Source organism: Pelodiscus sinensis, chromosome 16 (genome assembly GCF_052426305.1).
Source record: "Pelodiscus sinensis isolate ZL-2025 chromosome 16, ASM5242630v1, whole genome shotgun sequence".
In the NCBI taxonomy this organism is placed as follows: Eukaryota; Metazoa; Chordata; order Testudines; family Trionychidae; genus Pelodiscus; species Pelodiscus sinensis.
In genome coordinates, this window is record NC_143067.1 from 4,823,470 (window position 1) to 4,837,639 (window position 14,170).

General features: G+C 45.7%; 1 protein-coding gene across 1 annotated transcript in view; it reads right to left on the bottom strand.

Annotated features, from left to right (window-relative positions):
- Positions 1 to 5,867: 5,867 nt before the first annotated feature.
- Positions 5,868 to 14,170, bottom strand: part of GALNT10 (polypeptide N-acetylgalactosaminyltransferase 10) — a 147,826-nt gene continuing 139,523 nt past the window's right edge. The window contains exon 12 of the mRNA XM_075900594.2: positions 5,868 to 12,441. Coding sequence (XP_075756709.1) covers positions 12,274 to 12,441 — 168 coding nt within the window. The 3' untranslated portion in view covers positions 5,868 to 12,273. The remainder of the gene's footprint in view (positions 12,442 to 14,170) is intronic.

Genomic DNA, 14,170 nt, shown 5'->3' on the forward strand with positions numbered 1-14,170 from the left:
ACCCTCTGTGGATCACTGCTGAGTTCAGAGTCTCTTGTATGTTGGATTTTCATTACATTATTCCCTTTAGAAAATATTTACTCTCTTTACATAAGGGGATTTGTGGCCTCTATATAAAAAAGGTTACTTACTTCTGTAACTGTTGTTCTTCAAGAGGTGTTGCTCACGTCCATTCCAATTAGATGTGCGTGCACGGATTCCAGAGCTTTTTCCCTTAGCAGTACCTGTTGGGTCAGCCAGGGAGTCCTCTGGAGTGGCGCCGCTATATTGGCACATATATATCCCTGCTGGCCCTCCACCCCCTCAGTTCCTTCTTGCTAGAATCTTCCGACCAAGGGGAGGTGGGTGGGATTTGGAATGGACACGAGCAACACATCTCGAAGAACAGTTACAGAAGTAACCAACTGTTTTTTCTTCGCGTGCTTGCTCATGTCCTTTCCAATTAGGTGACACCCTAGCAGTATCCTAGGAGGTGGTGTCAAAGTCTAACACCACCTAATTCACAATGGATTGCAGCACAGTCCTCCCAAAGGCTGCATCTTCCCTGGCTTGCTGAGCAATTGCATAGTGACTGGGAAACGTGCGCACAGAGGACCATGTAGTTGCTCTGCAAATGTCAAGAATAGGCACCTGTGCCACAAATGCCGTGGATGACGCCTGCGCCTTTGTGGAATGGGGCACTGGCCTACTAGCAAGGTTGTAGCGAGCTCTAATGCAGGAAGTGATCCAGGAGGATGAGCACTGGGTCGATACCGAGTGCTACGGAAATAAAAAGTTGCAGGGATCTATGGAACTCTTGTCCTCTCTATATAAAACGCTAGTGCTCGTCTAACACCTAGAGCGTGCCTGCTCTCTAGGCGTAGAATGAGGTTTCGGGAGGAAAACCGGTAGGTAAATGTCTTGGGACATATGAAAATGTGAGACTGCCTTAGGGAGGAAAGTCACGTGGGGATGTAGCCTAACATTGTCCTTAAAAAAAACCTCTGGATGGGGGCTCCGGTGTGAGGGCCCTCAACTCAGATATTCTCTTGGCTGAGGTGATGGCAATCAAGAAATCCACCATCCACGATAGGTGCTTCAGCGAGCAGGTAGCCAAGGGCTCAAAAAGGGTCCTCATGAGATCTGTCAGGACTAAATTCAGATCCCATGGTGGTACAGTTGGGTGTGTAGAGGAGAACAGCCTGTCCACCCCCTTCAGGAATAACTTCCTCCCCTGGATGAAAAGCTGCAATTGTGGCCAGGTGGTCCCTCAGGGAAGATGTAGCAAGGCCCTGGTGTTTGAGGTGGAGGAGGTAATCCAAAATAAGAGGGATTGAGGTACCCATCAGCCATCCCTGCCTGCTCTGCCCAAGAGGCAAAGCGTTTCTACTTGGCCTCATACACTGCCCTGGTGGAAGGCTTTCTACTTTCCAGGACCTTCTGCACCTCCTCTGAGCCGTCATTCCACCCACATTAACCACGCAGGTTCCATGCTGTGAGGTGGAGGGACAACAGGTTCGGGTGCATAGCCTCCCCTTGCCTAAGTTCTGAGTAATTAGGTCCAGAACCAGTGGCAGTATCTCTGGGTCTTCCACTGCCAGGTCTAGTACAGTGATAAACCAGTGCTGCCGGGGCCATGCTGGCACCACCATAATGACTGCGGCCCCAAGTCTCCTGATCCTGAGTAGGATCTTGTGAATCAGTGGGAATGAGGGGGGAGGAGAAGCATACAATAGCTCCTCAGGCTACTGAATGTGTAGGGCATCCTCTCAGGATCGTTCCCCTTGACCCTTGTACAAGCAATAGCTCTGGCTCTGGGCATTCTCCCGTGTGGCAAACAGGTCCAGATAGGGATACGTCCACCTCTGGAAGGCATCTGATGGGATATCTGGTCCGATATCATGGGCCTGACATTCCCGGATGTTCTTGTTCATGGAACTCAGTCATGAATCTGACCTGGGGAAAACACACCCCTTCCACAGTGGAGGTTAGGTGGGTCCTCACAAATTCTATTATTTGCGTGGGGTTGAGTGCTGATTTCTCCTAGTTTATAATGTAGTAATGTAAGGGAATATAATCATATTTAATATTATATAAGTCAAATCCTTTAGTTAAGTATATCTCTCATATTTCCTTGTTCTAAAGTTTAGTAAGTAAAGAGACAGGATCTCATATTGTGTCTATGTCAATGAGATTTGAAATATTGAAGGCCTGGGCCTTTGTGAAAGACGTACGTGTGTGTGTGTGTGTGTGTGTGTGTGTGTGTGTGAGAGAGATATTAAAACGCATTTGCAACTGTTGTATTCTCAGTAAATGGGGCGTACTGCCTTTTCTCCTATAAAAGATCTCGTGTGCTTCGTTTAAACGAACAACATAGGTTCCTTAGGTCTAGAATAGGACGTAGTCCCTCTTTGGACTTAGGGATAAAGAAATAGCAGGAGTAAAATCCCCTCTCTACGAACTCCTCTGGAACGGGTTCGACCACCCCCACCTGCAGAAGCGAGGACACTTCCTGCCTCAGCAGGTGCTCATGAAAGGGGTCCCTGAAGGAGAACTGGGAAGAGAGGTAAGGAAGGGAACAACATAACTTCTTCCCACTAGGTCTAGAACCCACTGATTGGAGGTAATCGGGGACCAGGCCTGGTAGAAAAGGGAAAGTCAGCAGCCAAAAGGCGATGAAGCGGAGACTGCAATGCTGTCCTCGAGCGAACCCTCAAAACGAGGGCTTGGGCTGCTGGTTGGAAGGTGAGGCAGAACCTCCTTCCAAGTTCGATCTTGAACCCCTGCACCTGCTTCTGTTATTGCTGTTATGGCCCGTTATGATCATGAGGGATAGCCAGCAGCCTGGGGACTAAGGGGTTAACATACCTAGACCAGGTAGAGTTGGTCAATTGGAACATAGGTAGGAATTTCAAACTGGGACAAAGGAAGTTTTGGTTTTTCCCTCTCCTTTGCTCTAGGCAGTTTCTGTCGAGCTACTGAGGGAGTCAGACAGAATGTCTCCCTCCAAGAATAGACTCTTCACTATCTGTAAGTAGGGTAAAGTTTAGATCAGTCTGTTAGGTTTTATTGTTTTATGGTTTGGGAAATGGGATCTGGTGTCTGTGCATTTAAAATGGGATTTTCTCTTTTTTGCAACTAAGTTTGGGCCCATGGTGGAATTCCCCAGGAGGATATTCATTATACTTGCAACAGGAGTATTGTGGTGATAATAAAAGTTCTCTCTCTCTTCATTAACCTGGTATCGGTTGACTGTGTCCTGGTTTGTACTTTAGGGGTGAGATTACCCAAGTGATCTCTCCCCTGGTTTTCTCATCATTACTTGGGTGGCGGCAGCAGAGTATTTATCGCCAAAATCTAGGTTAAGATTTTGGGGAGAAGTTTTTTTAAAAACCAAAGCCTGGAAAGATAAGGTTTTGGGGTACTTTTGCGGGCCCCCACTTCTGCATTTATCGTGCCAGAGTGAGGAAGAAGCCGATGACACGGCCATTGTTCCTTCCCCTTGGCGCTGGCCTGGGGGTGAACAGCCTCCTCTGCAGTACTGGAGTATGAATCCCCAAAGACTTTAGAGTAGCCCTAGAATCTCAGAGGCTATGCAGCCTTGAGTCCACCTGGTCCGAGAAGAGGTTCGACCCTTCAAATGGCAGGTCCCGCAGTGTGTTCTGGACCTTGGGAGGGATACCCGATACCTGCAGCCTTGCACCGCTTCTCGTCACTATACCAGTAGCTAGCGTATGGGCCAGAGTCAGCAGCATCCAGAGCTGTATACAGCCGTCCCCAGCATCCAGAGCTTGCAGAGACGTACATTCCACTGTCCTACCCTCTTCCACCAGGGCACCATACTTGTCTCGAGTCTTGGAGGAGACGATCCTTAAATGTATCCATGGCTGCCCACGTGTTGTAGGCGTACCTACTCCGCATCGCCTGCTGACTGGCAGTGCGGCGTTGCAGGCCCCGCATAGCATAGGCCTCTCAGTAAGGATAGCTCAGAGTGGTGCTTAGTTTGCAATGAAAGATGCTTGCGCTTGAGCAATTGTTTTTACATTCAGACCTGATGAGGCTAGCCCAAAGGTGCTGTGGCTATGAAATGCCAAGGGTTCTGGTTTCCTTACAACAGTTACAGAAGTCAGGGAAGATACTGCTCCTGCCATGAGTGTTAAATGTGAACTTTAGTGTAAGATTCCCGACTCATTTGGATCAGGGACGAGTTCACCACCCTCCTTCACCTGCGTGGGTGAGAGAAAGGGGATCTGTGAAAGCAAGACAGGGGTTTTGGACCCTGAGCCTTCTGCTAACTCTGGAGAAACTTCCTTTTCCCAGACCATATCTGTGGTGTAACCTTGAAAGTGTAAAATTCCTGGCCAGCTCATGCAGTTTAGCCAGTTTGTACAGGTAGTTCTTTCCCTGCCCTGAAGTGGGGCACATAAATGGATTGTTCAGTTTAAATCTGGCTCCCTCAAAGCGCAGCTCACAGTTGATACCTTTGGACACATTTCCAATAGAGAAGGTCGTGGCTCGGGTGAGCGTCATTGCTTTCTTGGGATTTTTATTATGTCTTTGACAGAGATGTTCTCTGTGTAGATGATGTCACGCAGCAGCCCAGAGTGAGCAAGCATTCATCTGGAGACCGATTCAGCACAGGCTGTTTACTTATCCAAGTAGCATCTCTTGAATGTGGTCTGCTATTCCTTTGAAAAACTTCATCCCTCTTTTTCGGAGTATTTGCATCTGGGAGAGCAAGACAGATACCTATATTACATCTACCTCAGTTTACTTGCTTGATTTAATGCTGTCTGCCCAAGGAGTGAAGTAAAGAGAGAGCAAGAAACAAAACAGTATTGAGAGTAGAACTATGAAAGGTTAATTAGTAAGCATCACCCTGAACAGGTGATGCTTACCAGTTCCAGCTAACCAGTAGGAGCTGCTCCAATGCCGCGGGGCTCCCCGCTGGCAGGGGCTGCTCTAGCTGTCGATGGCCTGGTCCCCTGCCACAGGTTACATGCTGGCTCCCCGGAGACTTCGCTGGGGTCTCTGCAGTCTAAAGCTTATGTAAGTACTCAGCTACCATTGCTGGAATCAAGAGAGCTGGAAACCATAGATCCAGTGGGAAAGTAGTTGAACCATTGGGTTCCACCTTGAAGGAAGGAATCTAAGTTTGTCATCTGAGGGGCACACTGGCAAGGTGATTGCAAAGAGGCCTAAAGCACAGTTCACCTTCTAACCATCCCATTCAGTTTCCTTTGTGGAATACTAGAGCATGCAGCATTCAAACCTGGTTTCTAAAACATTCCAGAATTAGCGCCTTGGATTACCAGGGAAGTTTGCCAACATTCACAGACAAAATGAGACACAGAGCACTTGTTTGTGGAGAGTGAGCCTATAGTTTAGCAGTGGGTCCATGTATGTGTGGGGCAAACTGAGCTCCAATGTTGCTGAGTTGGGCAGCTTAAAGCAGCTCTCCCAAGAAAGCAGGATGCGAGTACACAGTGAAGGATGCATGTGGGGTGGTGAGAAACGAGCTATGTTCCCGTAAGTTGCAAGTCAGGATATTTACTGCAGGGAGGGATAGCTCAGTGGTTTGAGCATTAGTCTGTTAAACCCAGGGTTGTGAGTTCAGTCCTTGAGGGGGCCATTTAGGGATCTGGAGCAAATCTGTCATAGGGATGGTACCTGGTCTGTCCTGAGGGCAGGAGACTGGATTTGATGACCTCTCAAGGCCCCTTCCAGCTCAGAGAGAGATATATATATATATATATATATATGGAGATATACCTCCACACACACACACACACACACACACTTACTTTGTACTCACAACAAGGAGGGAAGTGCCAAGGAAAGCAATTGCTGAAGTAAAGGAGGGAGAGTAATTTCTACATACACAAAGGTTCAGAAAAACATTAAAAATTTATTTTAAATATTATAAAAGGAAGTCCATTCAACTTTTAAAAACACTATGCATTATCTCTGAATGACTCCAATTTATGAAAGCTACTACATTAAAGTGCTAACCACCCTTTCCTGGCCCCACATATTAGGAGTGTGGTCCTAACGTGCCCAGAAATAAATACACACTGATTTATTAGGCACTATCCTGTCCAATTTGAAATAAGTTAAAACGCACGTAATACAAAGAGCGAATCAACTTCAACCTCATCACTGATACCCTTGTAGGCTCCCACCATAAAAAAGCTAAATCTACTGGTTACTGTTGTTTTAAGGGCCAGTGTTTTAGTCTGTTTGAATTGATTAGTTTCTCTGTCATTTTGTAGGCCAGGGTCACATATGCCTACTTGCTATTTGGAATCAGAGCTTTCTTCCTAATGCTGAATGAGCAGTTTTAAGACCAGCATGGGTCCCAGTGGCTTCCAATGAAAAAGCACACATCTGTTGGAATCATTGAAACCTTCTGGGTAATACAGAAGCATCAGGAAAGCTCAGAACGAAATGAATAAAGGAAGGGCCTACTCGACTAGCAAAGGCAGAGTCACAGAAAAAACTAAGATCTTTTATTACGATTTTCAGGAATCATTACCCCAGTTTTATACATGGATGTCACTGTAAAGAAACAAGTGGAGTGTGGGTTCAGTGAGGGTCAGTGACACCTAGATAAGGCAATCTGACTTGGCTGACCAGTAAAATGAAATGAATTTACAACTCAAAAATAAGTATCCCATACTGGTGGAAGCTTCCTCTCCCAACTTTCCAATACCTACCCTATTTCCCCAAGGACAGTTAGTAGTCCAGTCAAAGCTGTGTCCATGAAAGCCTCTCATTTGTATTACACTATTAAGTTGATCTTACATGATGCTTTTAATTTGTAGATAATTACCAAAGCACTTTACCAAAGACACACATTACCCATGTTTTACAGATGAGGAAAATGTAGCACGGGGGATGTGGGGGAGAGTTAAAGAGCAAGTCAGAGGAATTGCTGAGACTAGAATCCAGGTCTCTGACTTCTAGTCCAGTGCTTTTACCTGCTAGCCCACACTGCCTCCCCTCTAAAAAACAGCAATTAAAAAATACACTGGATATCACAGAAATTAGCCTCAAGGTATCCACTGTAACAGTGCTTTGCCAACTCACTTGCCACAATATTAAAACAACACACCACCACTTGATACTAAACAAGCCTTTTGTAGTGGAAACAACAACTGGTTCGCTGGTTTGGATAGGCCAGGTACCGACTGGCTTGGGCACTTAATGCTCCATTTGCTGAGGGCTGTTAATTCTGAAAGGTGACTTCTATATTTCACTACTTATCTGCTTATGAAAATGAAGCAGCCAGGCAAAACGAAAGTGTGGCATGATGCTCTGACACACAAGAAAGCAATCCTACAGCCACTGGCTGTTCTAGATCTGCTAGCCTTGACAGGCTCATGTGATCCCATGTATTACTGTCTGGCTGCAGCAAGCTGTCCACACTCCCCAACCACAAACATGTCAACATCCTGCTCGTATCTGACAAGAGACAAATGAAAGCTGCTTCTTTTTTACCCAGTGATGTATTCTGACTGTTCACATGGTTCTTCCTCACGCCTACAAGGACCATGCAGTTACCATAATGATATGGTGGTAGCTACAGGAGCACCATGCTCCACTGTGTTAGTAACTTTCAGTGCTTATTTAAGTGTGGATACTAGTTTAACATACCAGACTTCCAGCTAGACAAGGAGAAAGATGTGCTGACCTGGCATTCCATATATATAAATTACCCCAGGATGCAAGAAGAGTGACTAAGGAATTGCTTTCTTGCTACTTCTGTATTACAGATTTGCTCCCCACTGATCCACAGTGTTGAATTTATGGAAGATCCCACATTATCCTTTCACTTAGATTCTGATATGCTGTTGGAACCATTTATGAAATGCTCTGTATTTGAATACATTGAGTATGAACTGTGAACATCTGGATGCTGCTCCCTTGATTAAACAGATATTCTATGTGCCTTTATCAGGGATTAAACGTACAACCGCCAGCCCAAGACATCCTCGTGTCTAACATCAGTTTATCTCCTCCTCTATGTCCCAAGAGTAATTCTCAGTGGATACAGCAGAGACCATCATTCAAAGAAAAATGAGGCTTCTATCTCCAGACTTTATACGGAGTGTGAAGAAAAGCACAGCCATTACTGGATATTCTTAATACAGAAACCCCGGAGCCCATGCATCTCCTGGCCAGTACCTTCTGTCATCCTAAAATTTGTTCTTAAAAATCAGATATTTAAAAACAAACACACACATATACCAGAACAAGAATTGTACACTTCATCACACCCTGGTACACCCTCCTCACCAGTCCACTTCCCTCACGTCCAGCAAGGCACTAGGAAATGGTTCAAGTTTAGGCATTTGCTGCACATCTGCATTTAAAAAGGCACACCTTTAATGAAAAGGGAATACAGCATCATTAAAATAACCCCCCCCTACAACATTCCACTATGGAGGAAAATAGACTTTTGCCAAAGCGCACAGGAAAACTCCCTGCACTCATGTGCAGGACCCAAACCCATTTCATTTACTCACAGGAGTCAGACAAACATTACTATGAAACAGGTGGCAGATGGAAGGCATTTTGGGCATTGAAAGGTCAGTGAACACACCACACACCTCCCCTCTTCCCTTCAGAATTCTTATATGCAGTTTTGCCACTAACTAGACAATTTATGAAACCCAGAAGAACATTTTCAAATGACAGTTTTTGAAATACCTGGATATGGAAAGCATACGTTTTCTGTTAGGTAATTGATGGCATTTGAGCCCTGATCTTGACTTGCATGCAAACGTGAGGATTTGTTTATGGATTCATGCGTTGGTGATTTTTGCTTTTAAATAACTAAATGGGATTGGAATAATTAGCCTGATTGCTCAGCAAAAGCTCAATTAAAGATGAAGATGGAGAAATAGAATTTCTATTTCTCAATCAGTGGGTGGCCAACTATGGTAATACTTCCCATTAGTCAGCAAAGCCTCTGGGGCACTGAATGTATAATTAATGTAATAGCTCAAGGAACACTACTGAGACATCAGACACAGGCACAGTGAATTCATGGGACATTCATGATTGGCGCTCCACTGCTTTGTGAAATGAACCAGATGGACAGGATTGCACCTGACCTGGAGAGACCAGCCTTAAAAGAGCCTGTTTAGTTTTTGGCCCCTGTGCTGAGCCTGGCAACAGTGGTGACAGAGGTCCTGTGACCAATATCTGTCCTGTAGGAACTGCATTAAGATCACCTAGGCTTTTAGTGCATGCTGCCAAACAACCGCCCTTGAGCCAAAGTCAGGTCACTGACCTAGGTATCAAAGGCTCCCTATCCCATTACCAAACATCTCAGAGGCTTGTATCCAACAGACCAAGTACCTAAAAGTGTCCAAAACTTTGCTCACAAGGTGAATCCAAGTACACAGAAAGTCATGTAATTTAAACAGAAGCTAATCCCCTAATGAAGTGGAAAACTGCAGGCATTAACGTTACAGCACTATAGGCTGCAGCAGAATGATCAGATAATTTACTGTGTCCCCCAATTATAATAAATTTGTACTCTTTACATACAGCCTCTTGTTCCCCCGGCATTAAAACATTCATGAACACATTTAGTCAGGCCATTCAGTGAGCCACAGTAAGTACAATCAGACTAATGAGAGCAGTAATAACTTGAGGAAAACACCTGACCGCTACTTGCAAAGCACTAGATACTGGTGCTTTCCCCCAAGGTATTAAAAATGTTTCTAATGAGATGTTACAAATAATTAAAATATAATGTTATGTTTTAAGTGATGAATGTTAACTCAGTGTGGCATTGGTGTAGTTTCTATAGCACCTCTTGCTGTAGTATGCTGGCAGCACATAGAGATCACAGAAAAAAAAACCCACAGACTATCCCAAAGGACAGTTAATTCTCTGCCCTCCTAGCCCTCCAAAGGAAGCAGTGCTTGGCTTCAAAGGGCTGTGTGACTCATTTGCAACAAGGCTGCAACTAGCCACATCGCAGACGTGAAATCTGGGTTTATTCTGATTCCACGTGCTGTGCAGCAAGCCACTCTGATTTCTGTGGCAACGCTGCATCATATTCTGAGATCATAAAGTCACCTGATCACCCCTGCAGCACCTGAACTGATGCAGCAAGAAACAGGCAGCAGCAGAGGGGCTGAATTACTGTCTTGTCGTGAGCAAGGGGAGGCTGGCACCTCAGAGCATCTGCCGTAAGGGCCTCTTAAGCCTGATCAGAACAAAAGCTCTTGTGAAACTTAGGAGCTACACATCACGGAAAATGCCTGAAATGTGAGCTTCACGCTCCTGCAGGAGCGGAGATCAGCCTGCTCTTCATAGAATCCTAGAACACTAGAACTGGAAGGGACTTCGAGAGGTCATCGAGTCCAGTCCCCTGCCCTCACGGCAGGACCCAGTACTGTCTAGACCATCCCTGATAGATGTCTGTCCAATTTGCTCTTAAATATCTCCAGAGATGGAAATTCCACAACCTCCCTAGGCAATTTATTCCAGTGTTTAACCACCCTGTCAGTTAGGAACTTTTTCCTAATGTCCAACCTAAACCTCCCTTGCTGCAGTTTTAAGCCCATTGTCCTATCAAGGTGAACAATTTTTTTCCCTCCTCGTGACACCCTTTAAATACCTGAAAACGGCTATCATGTCCCCTCTCAGTCTTCTCCTTTCCAAACTAAACAAGCCCAATTCCTTCAGCCTTCCTTCATAGGTCATGTTCTTTAGACCTTTAATCATTCCTGTTGCTCTTATCTGGACCTTCTCCAATTTCTCCACAACTTTCTTGAAATGCGGTGCCCAGAACTGGACACCATACTCCAACTGAGGCCTAACCAGCGCAGAGTAGAGCGGAAGAATGACTTCTCGTGTCTTGCTCATAACATTCCTGTTAATGCAGCCCAGCATCATGTTTGCTTTTTTTTGCAACAGCATCACTGGAAACTTCTCAAGACAGTATATATGCTGGTCATTTCAGCCCCTCATGCCGCTGCATGCCTCACAATCCCAGAACTGTTCGCATGCTGCCTACTCCCAAAGAGGGCCTATTCGGATAGGTGGACCAGCCAAGCAGCTGGATGATGATAGGAAAGTGGTTAGGTTTGGTTGATTTCTTCATCAACTTAGCAGAAGGTTAACTATGCAGTCATTTGCTTGGTCCTGCTTTGAGCAGGAGGCTGGGCTAGATGACCTCCTAAGGTCTCTTCCAACCCTAATCTCTGCTTGTATTTGTGAGAGCATGATGGCCTTGTGTATGGGCCCTGAATGCTACCTCCGACAGATGGATTCCTGGCCAGATGCAATCCCGGGTAGCAGTCTCAAATCCATCAGCTTCGGTGTAATTGCAGCTGCTCATGCTAAGTGTATACTTGCCCCATATCTCGAGAGGAAAACTGGAGATTTTCTCATGCAGTAGATTTTATGGGAAGGATTCTTGGAATGATTCCACTCTGAGAAACTCTGCTGTAAGTGACTGTGCATTGATACTAGCCATCTAAGAACATGTAGTAAGAGTCACAATTATTTTAGCTGCAGGTTGTCACTTTAGTTGGAAAACCTTTTTTTAATCCTATTACTTTATACTGAAGAGACCCAACAATGGGGTAGCCGAGAGCAAGGTGCATGGACCTGAAATGGTGTTTTTTTTCTACCCATGACTTATACTCACTGGAAAAACTGGTCTCAACTGCGTTTAGTTCTAACTATATTCTGTTAACAGATCTATTCCTTTGGAAGGCATAACAAGGCCAAGCTGTTTGTTCTATATTTTGGTTCAGTGCACAGAAGAGACACACGCGTTTTATTTTTCTATTGCATTCTACGTTTTGATGCACTGGAAGTCACTGTATTTGTGGGGTACTGGTATGCTGTCTCTGCATTATAATTTGGAGTGCAGGTTTTGCTTGGGAGGTAAAGTGACTATTTAGGAACGCTTTAGCAGCTACATAAAGTTGTACTGCTCTTGTGTGAATCATGGAGAACATAACCATTTATGCCACACGTGCTCTGAACCAGGTTCAGAATTGTTTAGAAACAAACAGTTTCTGATCTGGTCTTGACAGACAAGTGGCTCTGGTAAAGCCTCATGGAATTCCATCATCTCCATAGAGAGAAACATGCAGCATCTTCAAAAATCGACTGGCCAGCTAGTCACCCCTTCTCCTGAGATTCTCCCTTTTACCTTGTTTGTTTAAAAACAAAATCTTTACAATTTTTTTGTAACCCTCCCCAGTAAAAACTATAACTGTAAAATATATATATCTATAAATACATATATATTTTCAGTCTTTAAAGATCAAGATTTCTATTAAATTTTTCCAAGATGGTTGAGTTTGTGTGTTCAAATATCCACTGCTGTGTTGGAGAAGAGGGGTTGCAGGTATTCATAAAGATCTTTCGGTCACTCTCGCTGCAGTCCATACAGCTGCTGCTTACTGGGTGGTAAAGGGTCTTGTCCTGAGGAAGAGAAATTCAAAATCAGTTTGCTTGCCTAGGGAACATTCTGGGGGTCTAAGGGAAAGTCCCTCTAGGGAAACAAGCCTGAGCCTATTTTACCTGTTTGCTTCCCTAGAACATCTAGAAACAAGCCTTTTAATGGAAGGGCACCTGTCATTTTGTTGCACCCTTCGAGCAACGTTCCCGCTAATTGTTTCCATCCATGTGTGGAATACATTTTATTATGTGCACCAAAGCATGTGCAGATGTGCACCATCAATAGAAACACATGCTGCAGGCTGTGGGCACAGTGGATGCTCTGCTAATCAGCTGGGTGGCATTTGAATCTCTCTTGGGTGGCCGCCCAAGCACTCCTGACTCAGTAGGGGCTGGAGACAACTCACAGAATGAACTTATGTATCAATCCAATCTAAACAACTGTAAGCTCTTCAGGACAGAAATTTTCTTATTTGTGCATGGATCTGTAACCAGTTATTTACGGTATTCCACATATTAATAGTCCATTCCCCTTCCAGTGTAGGATGGTTCCTTGCATTTTATTGTGCTTTGTCCAGTCTTCTTTAAAACTTCTCAAAGAGTGGGGGTCCGATACTTCCCTGGGGAGACCATGACATGCCTCACCTCCCACTTCTGCTGCAAACACTGATGTTACTTTGCTGTCTGTCTACCTCACTTAGTCATAGGTTCCAACTCCACGGGTGCTTTGGGGACTGAAGCACCCATAGAAAAAAAAAGTGGGTGCTCAGCAGCCACCAGCTACAGCTGTTTTGTGGTGGCCTTGATCAGCTTATCTGGGATTCCACCAAACAGCTAATCAGGGACACTGCCAAACAGCTGATTGTTGGCTGGGGGAGAGCAGAAAGCAAGCAGGACCCTTGGGGAGGGGACGGCGTGGGTGCTGGAAGAGGTGGACAGCGAGCAAGTCCTCGGGGGGCAGGGATGGAATGAGGGTGAAGCCTTGGAGGAGGGGCGGGATGAGGCAGAACGGGGGCGGGGAGGTAATCCCTGGGGAAAAGTAAATCTACACCTACACACTCACTTATCTGGATGAGCAGTAGAATGCATCAGCTTGCAATGAATTCTGGGACTGGCTCAGAAACCAACATTTCCAAGCGAGTCCTGCCTGCCTGAAAAGCACTGGAATGCTGTGTGTCTGTCTACGTTTTCTCCCCTTGCCTCTGGCACCCTGGCCAACCCTTGCAACATCTGCCAGGCAAAGCAAAAGTAACCCAAAGCTAGATTGTTCTGCCCGTGGGCTCATGCTCTGCTGTTTCCCTCCAGTCACAGCGGGCGTACAGACGGGTGGTATTGAGGTTTGTGGGAGACGAGCATTCTAAATCAACCCTCTTCCCCTGTTGCTACCCACACATTGCTTGTACAGCATTAATAAGTCACCGCCACTCAGGGCACGAGCAGCCACATTACCACCACAAACCTGGCAGGCTCTAGTACACTTCGGAGGCAGGTTCTGCCTGGCAGGTGTGGCTTTGTTATACAGCCAGGCAGCCATGGGTGGACACTGCATCTGGTTTAAACACAGAGGGTCTCCGCGCTTGCGCTCTCTCGTTGGCTCAGCCCAGGAGGCATCATACTTCATGATGTTCCCTCCCCAGGGGGCCTACTACATCTAGCGAAGGCATGGTGAAGGGGACACAGGGAGCCCTGCATGCCGTAAGCAAGTGAGGCAGGACTGACTGCAGCCTGCCTGAAGTCAATCTGCAATCCAACA